The sequence below is a fragment of the Lemur catta genome, chromosome 21 (genome assembly GCF_020740605.2).
Source record: "Lemur catta isolate mLemCat1 chromosome 21, mLemCat1.pri, whole genome shotgun sequence".
Classification (NCBI taxonomy): Eukaryota; Metazoa; Chordata; class Mammalia; order Primates; family Lemuridae; genus Lemur; species Lemur catta.
The window spans coordinates 15,079,162-15,096,809 of record NC_059148.1 but is presented as its reverse complement, the minus strand read 5'-3'; the positions used below and the strand labels follow the sequence as shown (position 1 = coordinate 15,096,809).

The window sequence follows — 17,648 nt, the reverse complement described above, 5'->3', positions numbered from 1 at the left end:
AGTCTGCATAATTTGTATTATTAATGTTCCCTTCAATATCACTATGGCTATCGATTTAAGTTGGACATTTCATTTTAGCTGTAAAGTATTACCGATGCACAGTGATGTGTCATTTTGGAGAAGGTAAACTTCAGCCCACAGCAGTGGAGACGTGGGGATGGGAGAGACCCTGATGCCTTGACAAAGCCACTGATGGAGTGTCTGGTGCAGTGGGTCCTACTGCAGGGAGCCCTTTCCCAGCTGAGAACAGCTGGCTGGCTACACCAGTGGGGACGGCCCGGGTGCTGCAGAGCAGCTCTGCTGTGCAGCAAATGCTTCCCGGATCCCATCACAGCCTGCTTTGCTCCTGGGGCTTGGGATTTCTCAAACCCAAAGAAGAAAAGAAAATGACTTGGAGCTGACAGCATGAACTGCAGACCCTCTGTCGCCACTGCGTTAATCCTTTGGTTTCCACAATGTCAAAAAAGCAGCTTTAATAATTCACCATACTATCAGAATTTCAAACTTTAATTCCCAAACAATCCACAAAGAAAATTCTGAAGAATGACCTCAACAGTAGCCCAAATCCATCCCAGGGCCCCTGTTTTCAAGGAAATAAAGGAAAAGGGGCTGTTCTCAAGTACTTAGGAGGAAAAGGCACTGGCCTTGCTACCACGAGTCCTAGATTCAAACACTGTTTGGTTCCAGGTGTAATCCTCATCAAGTCACTTAACCATCTAGCCTCAATTTCCTCATTTGTAAAACAAGGGAGGGAGTGTAGACATACCACCAACCTGCTTCACAAGATTGTTGAAAAGGTTAAATAAGATAATGTGAATATAAGTATTTTGTACATAGTAGGCACTCAACAATAGTTGAAACATACTAAAAATCAGTGCTGACATTAAAATGCAGAAAGTCTAGCACTCTGGGAGGCCGAGGCAGGAGGATCGCTCGAGGTCAGGAGCTTGAGACCAGCCTGAGCAAGAGCCAGACCCCGTCTCTACTAAAAATAGAAAGAAATGATTTGGACAGCTAAAAAATATATATATAGAAAAAAATAGCCGGGCACGGTGGCACATTGCCTGTAGTCCCAGCTACTTGGGAGGCTGAGGCAGGAGGATCGCTTGAGCCCAGGAGTTTGAGGTTGCTGTGAGCTATGATGATGCCACGGCACTCTAGCCCAAGCAACAGAAGGAGACTCTGTCTCAAAATAAATAAATAAATAAAATGCAGAAAGTACTGAAAGAAACAAAACATTTTCTATAATTGAGAGACTGCCTTGACCACCACTGCAAAGTGCCCTTGGCTTTTTACTAAACACAGCTTTAAAAACTCTTCCTAGTGATCACAATTGGAAGCTTTCAAATCCTGTTTTTTGGGCTGCATTTTTGTAAGGCAAATACTACTAGCTGAGGAACAAAAAATCTATCTTAACAAGACCAGGTATTATTTAGTTAGAATGAACTTGAGCCAATGAGGTCATTGGCTGAGACGGACTTAAGAGAGGGGCTTGGCTGGCTTCCTCGCAGGGTGGTCTGTGTGAATGACACAATCACTAAGAACTTCTCATGGATTAAAAGGGAGCTACGGAACTATGGAGAAATGTCTTCCTCAGACACTCAGCACTCTACTCAATTTTGTCACCCTCTTCCTGGACCAAGTCCAAGTTCTATACCCAGACCACAAGATCTTCCATCGCCTGGCCCTGTCTACTTCTTCCCAGCTACTCGGGAGGCTGAGGTAGAAGGATCGCTTGAGCCCAGTTATTGGAGGTTGTAGTGAGCCGTGATGACATCACTGCACTCTAGCCCAGGCAAGAGAGTGAGACTCTATCTCAAAAATAAATAAGTAAAATAAAATCTAATTTTTTATAATGCAAACTTTCAAACATACACCAAAGTATAAAGAAGCTGAGCATGGTGGCTCATGCCTGTAATCCCAGCACTTTGGTTGAGGAGAGGAGAGTATCGCTTGAGGCCAGGAGTTCAAGACCAGCTTGAGCAATATAGTGAGACTTCTTCTCTACAAAAAATGTAAAAATTAGCTGGGTGCAGTGGCATGCACCTGTAGTCCCAGCTATTTCAGAGGCTGAGGCAGGTGGATTGCTTGAGCCCAGGAGTTTGGGATTGCAGTGAGCTGTGACTGCACCATTGCACTCGAACTTGTACAACAAAGAAAGACTCAAAAAAACGAAAAACAAACAAACAAAAAGGTAGAATTTGTTGATCACTCAGGATCAACAAATTTTTTTTTAAACAATTCTTGTTTCATCTGTTTCCCTCATCCTAACCTAGTCACTCTTTGAGGGGCTGGATTGTTTTAAAACAAATCCCAGATACAATGTCATTTTAACCACAAATAGTTCAGCATGTACCTGCAATTTATTATTTATTTGTTTTTATTTTTATTTTTAGGCTAGTCAAGTGAAGCAGGAAGAGAAAGAACAAAGAGATCCGTAACTGGTTGTGATTAATTAGTTGTAAACACCACTGCACTCAGACCAGCCTGTATCTATAACTTAAAAGGACTTAACCACCATGCCATTATTGTAACTAATAAAATTAACAGTAATTCCTTAATATAATCTAATACTTAATCTGTGTTCAAATGTCCCTATTTTACAAATGAATTTTTATCAACAAATTTGTAGAAATCAGGTGAATATTATTTAGCAAACAAAAAATAGCTCTCAGAGATGAGAAGGTAAATTTCACATGCTCGTGGCCTCAGGATCAAATCAACTATGTGAAGAAAATTATATTTGCTGCTAACTGCCATTTGCAGATTCTCCCCCTACTCAACTCACAGTTATATCATTTACTTTTTAAAAATTTCACAAAACTTTTATAAAGAACCTACAAGTAAAATAGAATAAAGCAAAAGCCACGCTGAGGTCCACACAAACATGTCCCTCAAAAGCAATGAATAAAAGGAATTACAAAGGTTAGGATGGTTATTTAACAAAAGAGAACTATGCGAAGGATATTAACCCAAAGGATTTTCCTCTCCATAGTCAAACCAACAAGACTTAGAGATCTAGAGGGTGGGATCTAGGGAGATGTTTAACTTGATGACGTTAGAATTTCCTTTTAAAATCTGTGTTTCTCCTGGCTGCAGTAAGAACTTGGGGTTTCTGAGAAACACACGGCAGAAGCAGTTTGGGGGGCAAATCCAATTACTTCGGAGTTGTTCTCCTTTTAATAGTAGGTGCTGATCCATGCTCTGCAGGTCAAGAGCACAGTGCTCATTTCTCTTTGCCCCCTTTTGAATCATACTTCATCTCTGCCTCCTGCCTGTTGTCGCTCTCCATGTAACAAACACGCCAAGGGGCAGAGATTCCGGTCTCCACACAATAGCCCACCATTCAACCAGATTCTGCTTTGTCCGTAAACATTCATTCCCCCGGCTCCTGCTGGGTCTGTTATATTCAGATATGAACTTTCCAGGAATCTGGTCATGTCACAGGCCTTTTCCTGTATGACAAGTTCAATGCTAATCATGAATAGCAGGCTTCACACAGAGGGGTTAGTATTATTCATAAAAACTGTGACTCCACATCCAGAAATAGGGCAAAAGTAGCCTAAAATAGGCAGGCTGTATGTCTGTAAAATCTACCAGGCAATTACCAAAGTCTCTTGCTGCAAAGAGCACCAGAGTTTTTCCTCAACTATGTTAATGTGACACACTAAAAGTACAATATCCTGCCAGACTCAAGGTCTGAAGTCAGCTTGATGGGGAGCCCTGGTGCCCACAGAGCAAACTGCCAGGTTTTCCTGAGAACCAAAGCCAGACACGGCTCACCCTCCACCCTCGGAAATCAGGTATTACTGAGTTCTCATTCCCACCCAGAATGTGTCAAGGTCGGCTTTGCAGCTTTGAGAGAGTTATGAAAGGGCCACAAAAACACTAAAATAATATTTAATTTTCCTTTTTGGAACAGTATGGCACATCCGGCAGATAATACAAATTAGAGGCAGACTAGATACCTTGTATAATACCATTTTGCTATAACTCGTTCTTCTGGGACCTAGTTTCAGTGACCACAAGAATCAGGTCCTGTTGGCCCAGACTGTATTTTATAAATGGAGGTTGGAGATTATCTTTCCCAATGAAAGTGCCCAGATTGAAACCCCCTCTTCGCCACTCCTGAGAGAGTGACACAGGCTGGTTCTAAAAGACTATCTTTGTGCAGAACAAATGGACCGAGGAAAATCTGCTTTCCTCTCCCCCTGCCCCTTTCTTCTTTACATAACTAGAGCCAAATGAGATGTTTTTCATTTTAAAAATCTGATTAATCAGACTGAGCAAAAGCCCATTCTTCTGGTCTTAACTGTTTTCTCAATTTGGGGACTGAATGAAGGCATACTCAGGTTGGAAGAACAGTGGAGCCAGGGCCTAACTCCCAGGCAGTGGTCACATATGGAAGTTTAAATTAGGAGAGGTGAGTACTGGGCTCGAGGCTCTGGTTCAGGGGCTGCCCTTTCCCCAGGAGGCATCAGAATTCAGACTGCTGTTCAGGCACCGGTGACAGGGGTTCCAGGTTCCACGTAAACCTCCATGCCCCTCTATGTATACAAGCCTCTTTACCTGAAGGGTGAGACCAGTGGCAGGGCAAAGAGTAGGTTTCAATAATAAGGAAAAAATAAGCCAGCAGAATGAATGTGAATGAACTGTCCTTTTCTTCAGCTCTAGGCACTGAAGAAACCTTTCTCCTTTGGACTTTTTAAAAATACATTATAAACACTGCATGAGTGAACCCATTATAGTATCAGATCTAGTTTTAGTTTCTGTAATTTAAACCTTTTGCAAAACCTTTTTACAATATTTTCTCTACCTTGTTATAAAGTATAGTCACATATCACTTAACAACAGGGATGTGCTCTGAGAAATGCATCAGGTGATTTTGTCCTTGTGTGAACATCATATGAACATCACAGAGTGCGCTGCACAAATCTAGATGGGATAGCCTTCTGCACACCTAGGCTACCTGGTATAGCTAACACTCCTAGGCTGCAGCCTGAATGGCATATTCCTTTACTGAATACTGTAGGCAACTGTAACACAATGGTAAGAATTTGTTTATCTAAACATATCTAAACACAGAAAAGGCAACAGTAAAAATAGGGTATAAAAGATAAAAAATGGTACACCCATACAGGGCACTTCCCATGAAAGGAGTGTGCAGGACTGGAGGTTGCTCTGTGTGAGTGGTGAGTGAGTGTAAAGATCTAGGACATTACTGTACACTTCTGTAGACTTATGAACACTGTAAACTTCAGCTACACTAAATTTATTACAATTTTTTTCTCCAATAATAAATCAGCCTTAGCTTACTGTAACTTTTTTACTTTATAAACTTTGAATTTTTTTAAAACTTTTTGACTCTTTTGTAATAACACTTAGCTTAAAATACAAATTGTACAGCTATACAAAAATATTTTCTTTCTTTATATCCTTATGGTATAAGCTTTTTTTCTCTTAAAAAAATTTTTAATTTTCCTTTTATTTTTTAAATTAAAAAAAAAACCCACTAAGACACAAACACATATATTAACCTAGGTCTACAACAGGGTTAGGATCATCAGTATCACTGTCTTCTACCTCCACATCTTGTCCCACTGGAAGGTCTTCTGGGGCAATAACATGCGTGGAGCTGTCATTTCGTATGATAACAATGCCTTCCTCTGGAATACCTCCTGAAGGACCTGCCTGAGGTTGTTTTACTGTTAACATTTTTTAATAAGTATAAGGAGTATTCTGTAAAATAACGATACGAAGTATAGTACAGAGGCAAGCACTGTGGCTTGTGCCTGTAATCCCAGCTACTAGGAAGGCTGAGGTGGGAGGATCGCTTGAGCCCAGGAGTTTGAGACCAGCCTGCACAACATAGTGAGACCCTGTCTCTAATATGTTAAAAAAGAAAAAAAAGTATAGTAGAGTGAACACACAAACCAGTAATAGTTATTTATTATCATTATCAAGTATTATGTACTGTATGTAATTGTATGTGCTATACTTTTATACTGCTGCACAATATGTTTGTTTACATCAGCATCGCCACAAACACATAAGTAATGAATGTGTTACACTATAACATCTTTTTTTTTTTTTTTTTTGAGACATAGTCTCACTCTGGTGCCCGGGCTAGCATGCCGTGGCATCAGCCTAGCTTGCAGCAACCTCAAACTTCTGGGCTCAAGCAATCCTCCTGCCTCAGCCTCCCGAGTAGCTGGGACTACAGGTAAGTACCACCATGCCCAGCTAATTTTTTTCTATTTTTAGTAGTTCTGGGCTAATTTTTCTGTTTTTAGTAGAGATGGGGTCTTGAGTCAGGAGCTTGAGATCAGCCTGAGTAAGAGCGAGACCCCCATCTCCATAAAAAATAAAAAATTTGCCTGGTGTGGTGGCGCATGCCTGTAGTACAAGCTACTCGGGAGGCTGAGGCAGGAGGATCACTTGAGCCCAGGAGTTTGAGGTTGCAGTGAGCTATGATGATGCCACTGCACTCTAGCCAGGGTAACAGAGCAAGACCCTTTCTCAAAAAAAAAAAAAAGAAATTAACTAAAAGTAGGAATTCCCATTGGGCTTACTGTTCAAGGAGAATCCCTTTGAGATGTGGTGCTGCGGAAACAGGCATTCTTATTCCCGAAAAGCCTCAACGACAAAAGTGAAAATCCCTAGCCCAGAATGGCTTCTCTTTTCACATGCTTCATGAAAGCCACCAGGCTGAACTACCTGACCTCTGGTGGGGGCCTTCCACTCTGCACCCTCAGTGTTCAAAGGCCTGTAAACCATCAGGTTGTGTGTTGCAATCTTACTCTGGCAAGCAGGTATGTCGCAGTACTTCCAGTAGACACCATCCTCGTGCTCTGCCACATAGCACCAGGGGCTCATGTCTCCATCTGGGTTTCTGTTGGGGAAAAGGACAGAATCAATGACATTTCTGATGTTTTAAGTCAACTGATTTTCAGTTTTACAGGAAAGGAATTGCTTTAGTTTCTGTGTCATTTCTAATAATTCTATGTATCTCCGATGGTATTTCTTATCAAGAGGAAAAAAGTGGTAACACAATAAGAACAAACATGTACATTCTGACATATACTTCTGAGTTTGGGGGGAAGTGAGCAAAGGTGATATTTGTTTAGCGTTTGCTCATTATAGTGTAACTTGGACAACTACCCACTGCACAAATCATGCCAAACAGCACTGGCACCTTGAACATGAATGTGGAGATTCCAATGGCTGGAGGAGCATAGGTGCTCTCAGTGCTCCTGGTGAGAATGTGAACTGACACAGGGTGGCAATTTGGTAATTAGAGCCAAAGGCCCTAAAAACATGCAAACCCTTTACTTGGCAATTTCCTCTTTAGGAATATATTCTAAGGAAGACTTTATTTTTAAAGATGTTCACCAAAATATTTTTATGATATAAAAAAAAGTTGGAAACAGCAAGTACCAACAATAAAGAATTGGTTAAATAGATATGGTTCCTATATGAGGAATGCTAGGCACCTAAGGAAAATGTGGTGTAGAGACCTTTCTTATTAATTTGGAAATATATTCAAAATGCCTTATTAGGTTTTTTTTAAAGAGGCAATTATAAAACCCAATGAATGACACTATCTCATGTTTTAAAAAGACATATTTAGGGAAGGACCAAACTCTTAAAAGTATTTATGTCTAGATGATGGGACCATGGGTGATTTCAATTTTTTTTCTTTTGGGTTTTCTTTATTTTCTTATTTCCTTTATATGAATACTTTGATTGTGTGATTTTTAAACGCCAAAATAAAATTCACATAATAAAGACTCCAGTGACAAGCTTTCAGCAGGATCAAGCCAGTAAACTCACATTTGATTAGAAACAGGTCCTATTCCTCCCCCAGAATACTGACTCCTCAGAGAATTCTGAAGAAAACTGTGTTGGAGTCTCGGTTAGATGAATGTGTGATCCTGCCACCCTGGTACCAACTTCTGATATGGCAATAATATTTTTTAAAGATTTATTTCACATTTCTAAATGAGAATAGCTTGGAATAAATACCCTGAAGGTCTTTTCAACTCAGAGACACCATGACAATAACAAGCAGATAAAAAAAAAAAAAAATGGCAGGGGCTGCTGGACACCCAGAAATGCCTCGCTGCTCTTCATTGCTTTCCAAGCCCCTTTTATTTAGACTCAGAACACTGGAAACCTGACACTCCGGTTAGGCCGGAAATGGGCATAAAGACTGCAGCAGCAGCTTTGGAGCAACCCCTATCAGGCCAGAGTGGGATAAGCCTATTGTGTGGCCTGGAAGATAAGCTTCCTCAAAGCACAAAACGTCCTTTTATTTCTTATGCCCAAAGGCAGGTGCCAGTACCAACTCTGTTCCCCTCCAGTCTCTGCCTTCCCTTCTAATCCTGATGCTTCCAGCCCAGAGAAGGGCGCTCCCATCACTCGCCAACTCTCAGGCCTCTCAAGTGTGATGGGTCTGAAAAAGTTGCACAAGACAAACATGGTGTCGGGTGTCGGCTGAGAAATCAAAGGAGAACTTGTACAAAGCCCTTCTTTAAACAGTATTTCACTGTCATTTTCCTCCCTCTATTCAGTGTTTGGCTTTGATGTAGTATTTGGTAAAGCCCTTAGAAAACAACTGTTTATTATCAATGTCAAAGCCATACTGAAAAGCATCAGAATAGCTTAATAAAGAACAAGCAAATTCATCCTGGACTCTGCCTCAGCGCTAAAACAAAAAGCCTTGGAGTCTCTGATGTGATAATCATCAAAAATTTCAGCCTCTCTTTTTTGAAGTATAAACTGGTAGTTCAGGTCTGGTACATTCCATCAAATCAAAGGAGAGGGTTGTAGCCGGCCAGGGCTAAGGAGAAAGGTGGTCCTTCCTGGCTCTTACTGCTCTCTTAGTGGATATTTATGGGAGCCCGTCAAGAGAAATGGGTGCTAATCTATAAGAAAAAAAAATCTGACATATAAATTAAGCCTCACTGGAAACTGAAAATTTACCTTAAAGTCAGACTTAAAAAACAGGCACTCTTCTGAGAAGATTTGCTCAATAGGAAGCATCAGAGTAACAGAATAAACCAACAGCCTACTACCAAGAGACACTTTGGGACAAGAAGATAAGTAACTATGTTAAAACAAAAAACAAACACTTGATTCTCTTCCTAAACATTCTTCCCGACCTGACCCCACTATTCCTATGAATAGAAAAACTAGGGAAATGTAATAAACCAAAAATGGGGAATGGGACTCACTTTTTAATTTATACAAAAAATTAAATTAACAAGTATAACTTTGAAAATAAAATAGAAAAGAATTATTTAATGAACATATATAACTTCAACAATAAAATACAACAGCAAAATGTGAAGTGGCAAATACACAAGTTGTTATCTCTGGGTAACTGGACTTGGTGGGGAAGCTCTCGAGGAAAGAGGTAAAGTGGGGGATTTTATCAATGACTTTTTTTTTTTTTTGAGACAGAGTCTTGCTCTGTCTCCTTGGGTAGAGTGCAGTGGTGTCATCATAGTTCACTGCAACCTCAAACTCCTGGGCTCAAGTGATCCTCCTGCCTCAGCCTCCTGAGTAGCTGGGACTAAAGGCATTCACCACAACACCCAGCTAATTTTTCTATTTTTAGTATGGACGGGGTTAGTATGTTGCCCAGGCTAGTCTTGAACTCCTGAGCTCAAGCAAGCCTCCCACCTCAGTCTCCCAGAGTGCTAGGATTTCAGGCGTGAGCCACCGCACCTGGTCTTAACTATTTAAACAATATATATCTGTAGTGTTTGAGAAAATTTTTTTGGAACAAGCTTTTAACACTTTTATAATAACAAATGAAAACAATAATGCAACAGCAACTATGGGGGATGGTTAGTTGGTACAAGTTAGAGCACAGGTGAAGGAACACAGACTAAAGGCCTGGAGACTTCAAGACAATGACAAGGGCCCTAGAGTGTTAGCAAAGGTATGTAGAGGGCAGAAGGTAAACAGTGTGGCCCATGAGACGCAGGAATATATATGTTGGCTCAGCTGGGTCAACAGTGCCATGGTTGAGATTCCAGTGTATGTAGAACCAGGGACATGGTGCGTAGATCAGCAATCATTTCTCCCTATCCTAATGGCTCAAGAGGCTGCCTTTGCACCTTAAAAATAATTCAATTCAATACATTGCTGAACCATGAGTCTTGTTACCAGGATCTTGGTTATAAGTAGCAAAAATGTACAATCAAAAGTGCTTACAATTTTTGTTCTGGTCTCTACATACCAGTGATTCTGAACTTAGTTTCAATCACAGATAACTTTTGAGAATCTGACTGAAGCCATAGATCATCTCCCCAGGAAACTGTGAATACACATTTGAAGCACTATGGATGTCTGGTTCAGAGTCCCTTCCAGAGTTAGACAGGAGGTGAAAAGGAAAGAAGCACCTTAATCTATTGAGGGGAAGTAAACAGCACAAATCTGATGGACACAGCTCCTCCCAGGGCAGGTTACCCTGGCTGGCTAGAGGTGGAATAATGGAATAATGCAGGCGCTTCCTTTGCTCAGAAACAGAGGGAGGTTTGGGTCACAGATGGTGCTGTTTGACCACTATGTTCTCAGCAGCTTAGGCAGCTCTGCTGTCTGTGTATTGTGCACTGGAGGTAGGGCCGACTACGAAAACCCTCCCAAGAAGACGAGGACCAGAGAGGAAAGCAGAGCTCTGAAAGCCAGTATCGAAGCAACTCAAATTGAAAAGAGTGGTAGATGGTGTGTGATTGTGTGTGTGTATGTGTATGTGTATAAGGTATGGGAGAAAGAGTTTAAAAACAGTAACTAAGAAAGACCTTTTGAGTTGGCCCCTAGTTGTGAGCAGGGATGGAAGAGATTTTTTTTTAAGTTTCAGTGGCCTCATCTTACCTGCAATAGTTATGCTCGCCCAGGCCCCCCTCCCCGTTGGGGTATTTCAGAGTGTTGTATGGATGCTGGAAAGTCTCGTTCCAGAACAGACATGGCTTCCCCCCTTGTAGCGCTGTCCAGTTCTGCGTTCCCCTATAATCCACACCATTGGCTGTGAAACACTCTAGGAGAAAAAAAAGACAGAGCAAACTAATTTTCTGGCAACGTCTATAGTTTCCTCCCTCTTTGCTTGATGTTTTATTTGTTTTGTTTGGACCAAGTTGGAAGTGGATAGTGTCTTGCTAGATGGTCCACACAGTGCAGTTAACACTGCTAGAGCTGAATAAATCTGAAATGAGGTACCCTCCAAAAGCTACGCTAATCTTGGCACGACCTTGTCTATAGACACTAGAACATTTTCCCCTAAGTATACAGATCCCAACTAGGATGTAAACAGGGAGCTGAACTGTACTGAAGCCCATGAAGTGAACCAGGAAACCCTCAAATCTGGGAACAGTTGGTAACAGCCATCCATGTGGAATTCTGGGTACTCGGAGGGGGTCATTGCTCTCGCCAGTGTCTCTGTGTGGTAACTAGAACCAGGTCACCAGCTGTAACTGAGCTCTCCCCTACAGTCTGAAAGGCTGCACTGACACTTGGATTTAATAAGACCATCGGATACAGCAATGCTTTGGAATCTCAATCACACAAATCTGGGAATGACTCACATTCCCTGGTAATGAAGAACAGTCCTCCCCATGCTGTTTGAGATAGAGGTGCACCAAAACAGACAGTCAACACGGGGGAGGAGAGGCTGGCATTTTCTCTCACCTCTTTCTGAAATGCTTTCCTACAAGACACAGTGAAAATGGTCTCAGGTCCGATTTAATAAGATGACAAATCCTTGCAGGTGCAATAATGTGCTTCTAAAATCTGCTTCTCAGACTTTGGGGGGATGGGAACTGAGGTTGATAGGATTTTCCCTCACATATTGCATGCATTAAACTCACAGAGGTTCATGAGAAAGGCACAGTACAAAGAGCAATTTTTAAAAATTAGCTTAGTTGAAACTGACAGATAGAAGCACTTCAAACACTTCTTTAAGATGTGTCACTAGAAAACTGACAATCTGGGGGAGGTGCATTAACATTCTTAGCTTTATTTCTTTCCTTCTCCTGGCATCCACTGACCTGTAACTTCCGGTATTAAGGACTCTTAAGGCCATCCCTGTTGTACTGCCTGTGCCTACTCCAGCCTGCGCATGTGGACGACATGAGCACATTCTGGAAGATATTTCTTTCTTTATTTATTTTTGAGACAGAGTCTCGCTCTGTTGCCCGGGCTAGAGTGCCATGGCGTCAGCCTTGCTCACAGCAACCTCAAACTCCTGGGCTCAAGCAATCCTACCGCCTCAGCCTCCCGAGTAGCTGGGACTACAGGCATGCACCACCATGCCCAGCTAATTTTTTCTATATATATATATTTTTAGCTGTCCAGATAATTTCTTTCTATTTTTAGTAGAGACGGGGTCTCGCTCTTGCTCAGGCTGGTCTCGAACTCCTGAGCTCAAACAATCCACCCGCCTCGGCCTCCCAGAGTGCTAGGATTACAGGCGTGAGCCACCGCGCCCGGCCTGGAAGATATTTCTTTTAATATTTTAAAATTATCCACAGAACCTCTCTCTTCTAGTACCCTCTTCATCCCAACCAACCACGCCCTGTGTTTTGTCTGGAATGGCACCATTTTATGGATAGCCAAAATAATCTGAAATTCCAGGCTATACAGAAAACCCTAGCAATTTTATCATGATTGGTGCAACACTCATGTGTTACGGTAGGTGCGATTCATCGTGTTCCGTGATGACCAAAACTTTACCAAGGGTCGGCATAAATAAAAAAGTTCAAGGGTAATTGAAGGAGGCAGCTCAGTGTAGCATAAAATACACTAAACCAAGAGGCTAAGTGTTGGCTTTTTGTCCTGGACCTGCTGCTGACCAGCTGTGCAACCTTGGACGCATCGCCATTGTCCACATCACTTCTAATACTTATATAGTGTTTTACTGTGCACCAACCTCCGTCCTAAGTGCTTTACAAATGTTAACTTGCCACCAGCCCAGCAGAGAGGTACCCTTAATACCCTCATTTGACAGATGAGGCAACTGGGGCAACCGTGACATATAGTGCTTCCAGCAGAATCCCCTGGTCGTCATCCTTGCCTCCTCCATCCTCTGCCTCACCCCAACTCCGACTCATCAGCAAGTCCTGTTGACTTCCTTAAAACATACACCCTGAAACTGCCTTCTCCTCTCCATCTTTGGTGCCAGCACTTTAGCCCTGTTCATCATCAGAGAACAGTTCGGGTCTCGCAGCTTCCACTTTTATTCTCCCACAATCCTTACTCCACACGGAATTCAAAGTTCTTAGGAGAACAGAAGCACTCAGAATAAAACCCAAACTCTTCCAGTGTTTGCGGTGTTTGCAAGGCCTCCATGATGTGGCCCCAGCGCCTTCCTTCCACTGCACCAGAGCTCGTCCCTTATTCGCTCGCTGTGCTGCAGTCACGCTGGCCTGCAGTCAATTCTGAGAACACACTACGCTACTTCCTGCCTGAAATGATCTTCCCCTAATACTTCCCACAGCAGACCAAATGCCACCTCCTCAGAAACCTTCCCATCATCTCCACTCCGATTTTTCTGCCCTGCATTTTTTTCCTGCATGGCATGTATCACTAGGAATATATGCGATCAGAGAGACAGAAAGAGAGAGAATGTGCGGTATGAACCACACCAGAGTCCTATCCCAACCCCTGGGCTAGAGTGGGGCGACCTGGGAACCTCTAGTGTAAAAAGGTGCCCAGGAGATTCTGTTAAGTCATCAGGTCTGGGAACCACTAGACTAGATGATTCTAAGAACATCAAGCCAAACTTTGCCAATTGCTAGAATTTTAATTGCTAAGTATTAATGTATATTTTTTTACCTATCAGAACTTACATATCAAAACATCACGTTGTACCCCTTAAATATATATGATAAAAAAAAAAAGCAGTGGGAGTGACCCGGGAGCAGAAATGTAGGCCAACAAACAATGAAAGGTCTTAGTTGTACACAGCAACCCACGGGGCAGGTGGGGTTCCTGAGACTCAGATGACTTGATTTGTAACACAAAAGCATGTGGCAGCCATCCACACATGTGACAGTCCTCATGAATGGGGATGAGATGGCATCTAAAAGTGGGAATGGGAAAGTACAGGCCTGTTTGCCTGGGTCTGTTCCTCTCCGATCCAATCTTGTTCTCAGTTACACAGGGGAAACTCAGGCAGCGTATCATATTTTATGATTTTTTTGTTTTTTGACCAGACTTTCCCAGTGCATAGCAATTGTGGAAAAAAAGCAAGGAAGACAAAATTTGAATGCTCTAGATGTAAAGTTATTTATGCATCCTGATTTAATCAGAATACCAGAGTGTGTACTAGGTAACAAGGACCCTGCCTCCCTTATTTTCCACTGCTATGAAAGTGACATAAGCTTTGGCTAAATAAACAAGGAGTGGCTTAAACAAATTTTTTAAAAATCACATAGCTGTGTGTGGTGGTGTGCACCTATAGTCCCAGCTGCTCGGGAGGCTGAGATGCGACGATCTTTTGAGCTCAAGAGTTCTAGACTGCAGTGAGCTATGATTGCACCATTGCACTCCAGCCTGGGTGACTTAGCAAGCCCCTGTCTCTAAAATAAATAAATAAGTAAATAAATATAGAAATAAATCAGACTATGAAGAGTGTCAACTGTATATTTATGTATTCAGTGAAAGAGAATGAGCAAAGATCTAATGTCTAGGATACTATTCATTAATTAATTCAACAAATGTTTATTCAACACTTACTATGTGCCTGGCATTATTCACAGCACTGGGGCTACAGTAGTGAACAAAGACCCTGCATTGATGGAGTTTACGTGCTAACAGGGGACACGTGCTTATAACGAACCAATCCAAATGAACATCAGACAGGGATAAATGCTGCTAGGAAGAATCAAGCAGAGGAAGGGAATGGACATGGAATGGAGGGGTTCTCTTTTAGGTAGGGTGGGTCAGGGCGGGCCTGGAGAGGAGCAGACATTTGAGCAGAGAGGCAGAGGAAGGGAGGAAGCAAACCCCAAGACTGAGGTGGGAAGCACATTACGGCAAGAGCAAAGCCCCTGGAAGCGGCAATGTGCTTGGCAGGTTTGGGGAGCTAGAAAGCTGCTCCTCTAGTCTGACTGGAGTAGGCAAATGAGTGGGGAAGGGCAGGCTAGGCCAGGACATGTAAGGTCTTGAGGGTTATATAAATTAGATTTTGGCTTTTGTTCTAAGTGTGAGGGGAAGCCATTGGAGAGTTTTGAGCAGAGAAATGACATGATCTGACTTATCTTGTAACAGAACTTTCTAGCTGTTGGGTGGAGGAAGAACTGTAGATAGGCAAGGACGAGGCAGGGAGACCAGATAGATGGTTACTGTAGAAAGACAGGCTAGAGAGATGCCCTGGACTAGGCTGACAGCTGTGGAGTCGTGAGACGTGCTCAGATTCTAGATGATTTTGAAGGGATAGCCAAAAGTATTTGCTAGGGGTTTGGATACACACAGGGTCTGAGCAGAAGAGAGGTCAGGTAGGACACCAAGGATCTGAGCTTGAGCAACCAGGTGAGTAGTGATGCCATTTACTGCAATGCAGAGGGCTCAGGAAGGGCGGAGCTTTTGCGGTGGAATCAAGGGTTTGGTTTTGGGTGGGTTAAGTTTGAGACAGCTTTCAGAAAACGGAGTGGAAATGTAGAGTGAGCAGATGGCTATGTGAGTCTGAAATTGAGAAAAAAGGCTGAGGCTAGAGCTAGAAAGATGGCAGTCCTCAGCACCACTCACGTGCAGAGAACAGGATGCCTGTGGACAGAGAAGACACATGGGGCTGAGCCCTGGGGCCCTCCAACATACCAGACTTAGCGATGATGACTGAGAAAGTACAGCCTGGGAAGTGAAAGAAAAGCTAGGAAAGCTGACATTTATGAGATAGTGGTAGGAAAGCAGCAGTTAATCCAAAAGACATTCTAATCTTTGATAAGCTTTCATCTTATCAAATCCCCTCATTTCACAGGTGAAGAAACTGAGGAAAAAACGGAGGCCCAAAGTGTCTGAGTGGTTTTGCTCAAACCACACAGTGTCAGCTACTTATCCGGTATCACTTCACCTTTATTCCAGTGACTCTCCAAGTGTACTGTGTGTAGAGGGTTGAGTTTTTTTCCCCCTAAACTATCCTCTCCCTAGTCTAGATCTAGTAACATTCCTCCATGTAATCATAGAAATCACTGCTCTTGGGGGAGCCATCATTAAACATGAGAGAGTGTCCTATCATAGCCTCAGTGGTGCTGTGTCAGAAAAGGTTGGGTGCCTCATGCCTGTAATCCTAGCACTCTGGGAGGCCGAGGCAGGAGGATCGCTTGAGTTCAGGAGTTTGAGACCAGCCTGAGCAAGAGCAAGACCCCCTCCTCTACTAAAAATAGAAAAATCAGCCAGGCATCGTGGTGTGTGCCTGTAGTCCCAGCTACTCAGGAGGCTGAGGCAGGAGGATGGCTTGAGCCCAGGAGTTCAAGGTTGCAGTGAGCTATGATTGCACCACTGCACTCTAGCCTGGGTGACAGGGCAGGATCCTGTCTTTTAAAACAAAAGAAAGTATTGTTAATTTCTTTTAGGTGTGATAATGGTACTGCTAATATGATTTTGAAAAGAATCCTTAACATTTAGAGATACATACTGAAATATTTATAGATGATATAATATCTGAAATCTGTTACAAAATAATGTAGTGGAGGAGAAAAGAAAGTACAGATAAAATAACATTGGCCATGGTTGACCATCAGGGGAGCTGGGAGAAGACACATGGGACTTCCTTATATTCTCCTCTCTATATTTGCATGTTTTCTAAATTTCCCATAAAAAATTTTTTAAAAGGACATTTTGAAAATAGTTACTAACATGTTTTAGAATTAATCTACTTTAGCCTCTTTTTAAGAACCATAAACGAACACAATCAGCCATAAATACAGCTATCTAAAATCAAGATAGACATTCATATGTCATGTTCTTGGATTACACATTAACAGTGGAAAATGACCATAGATCAAGTTGCACTTTTGCATAAAGTAGAAATACCGCAAAAATAATCACTGTAGTAGTGCTTGCTTTGGCAGCACATAAACTAAAATCAGAATGATACAGAGAAGATTAGCATGGCCCCTAAGCAAGGATGACACACAAATTCATGAAGCGTTCCATATAAAATGATAATAATGATCACTGTAATGTTTTAAACATCAGTAGCTTTTCCATTAAAATATCTTTTAGATCTTCCTCTTCATTTAAGGATACAGTGTCCTTAAAAACAGTAACAGAAGAAAAGGCCATGCCTCTCAAAGTTATTTACACTTTTGGAAGGAGACTTGAGTTCTTCTATTTGAATCTCCAATTTATTCATCTCTATTAACAGATGAAATATTTAGTTAGCTAGTTGTTTTAGTGGGTCTCACTCTGTTGCCCAGGCTGGAGTAGAGTGGCCCAATCATAGCTAATTACAACCTTGAACTCCTGGGCTCAAGCAGTCCTCACACCTCAGCCTCTAGAGTAGCTGGGACTATAGAGGCACATGCCACCATATCCAGCTAATTTCTTTTCCTTTTTTTTTTTTTTTTTAGAGACAAGGTTTTACTATGCCGCTCTGGCTGGTCTCAAACTCCTGGCCTCAAGCAGTCCTCCTACCTCAGCCT

General features: G+C 42.2%; 1 protein-coding gene and 1 non-coding gene across 6 annotated transcripts in view; one reads left to right on the top strand and one right to left on the bottom strand.

Annotated features, from left to right (window-relative positions):
- Positions 1-17,648, bottom strand: part of KREMEN1 (kringle containing transmembrane protein 1) — a 62,198-nt gene that overhangs the window by 35,009 nt on the left and 9,541 nt on the right. For all 5 annotated transcript variants that reach the window (XM_045534386.1, XM_045534384.1, XM_045534385.1 and 2 more), the window contains exons 2-3: positions 10,885-11,047; positions 6,801-6,892 (exon numbers count right to left, since the gene is read on the bottom strand). In XM_045534386.1, the coding sequence (XP_045390342.1) occupies positions 6,801-6,892; positions 10,885-11,047 (255 nt within the window). The remainder of the gene's footprint in view (positions 1-6,800; positions 6,893-10,884; positions 11,048-17,648) is intronic.
- On the top strand, positions 17,060-17,166 carry LOC123626313. Its single transcript, XR_006730801.1, has one exon. It is a non-coding gene; the product is annotated as a U6 spliceosomal RNA (small nuclear RNA).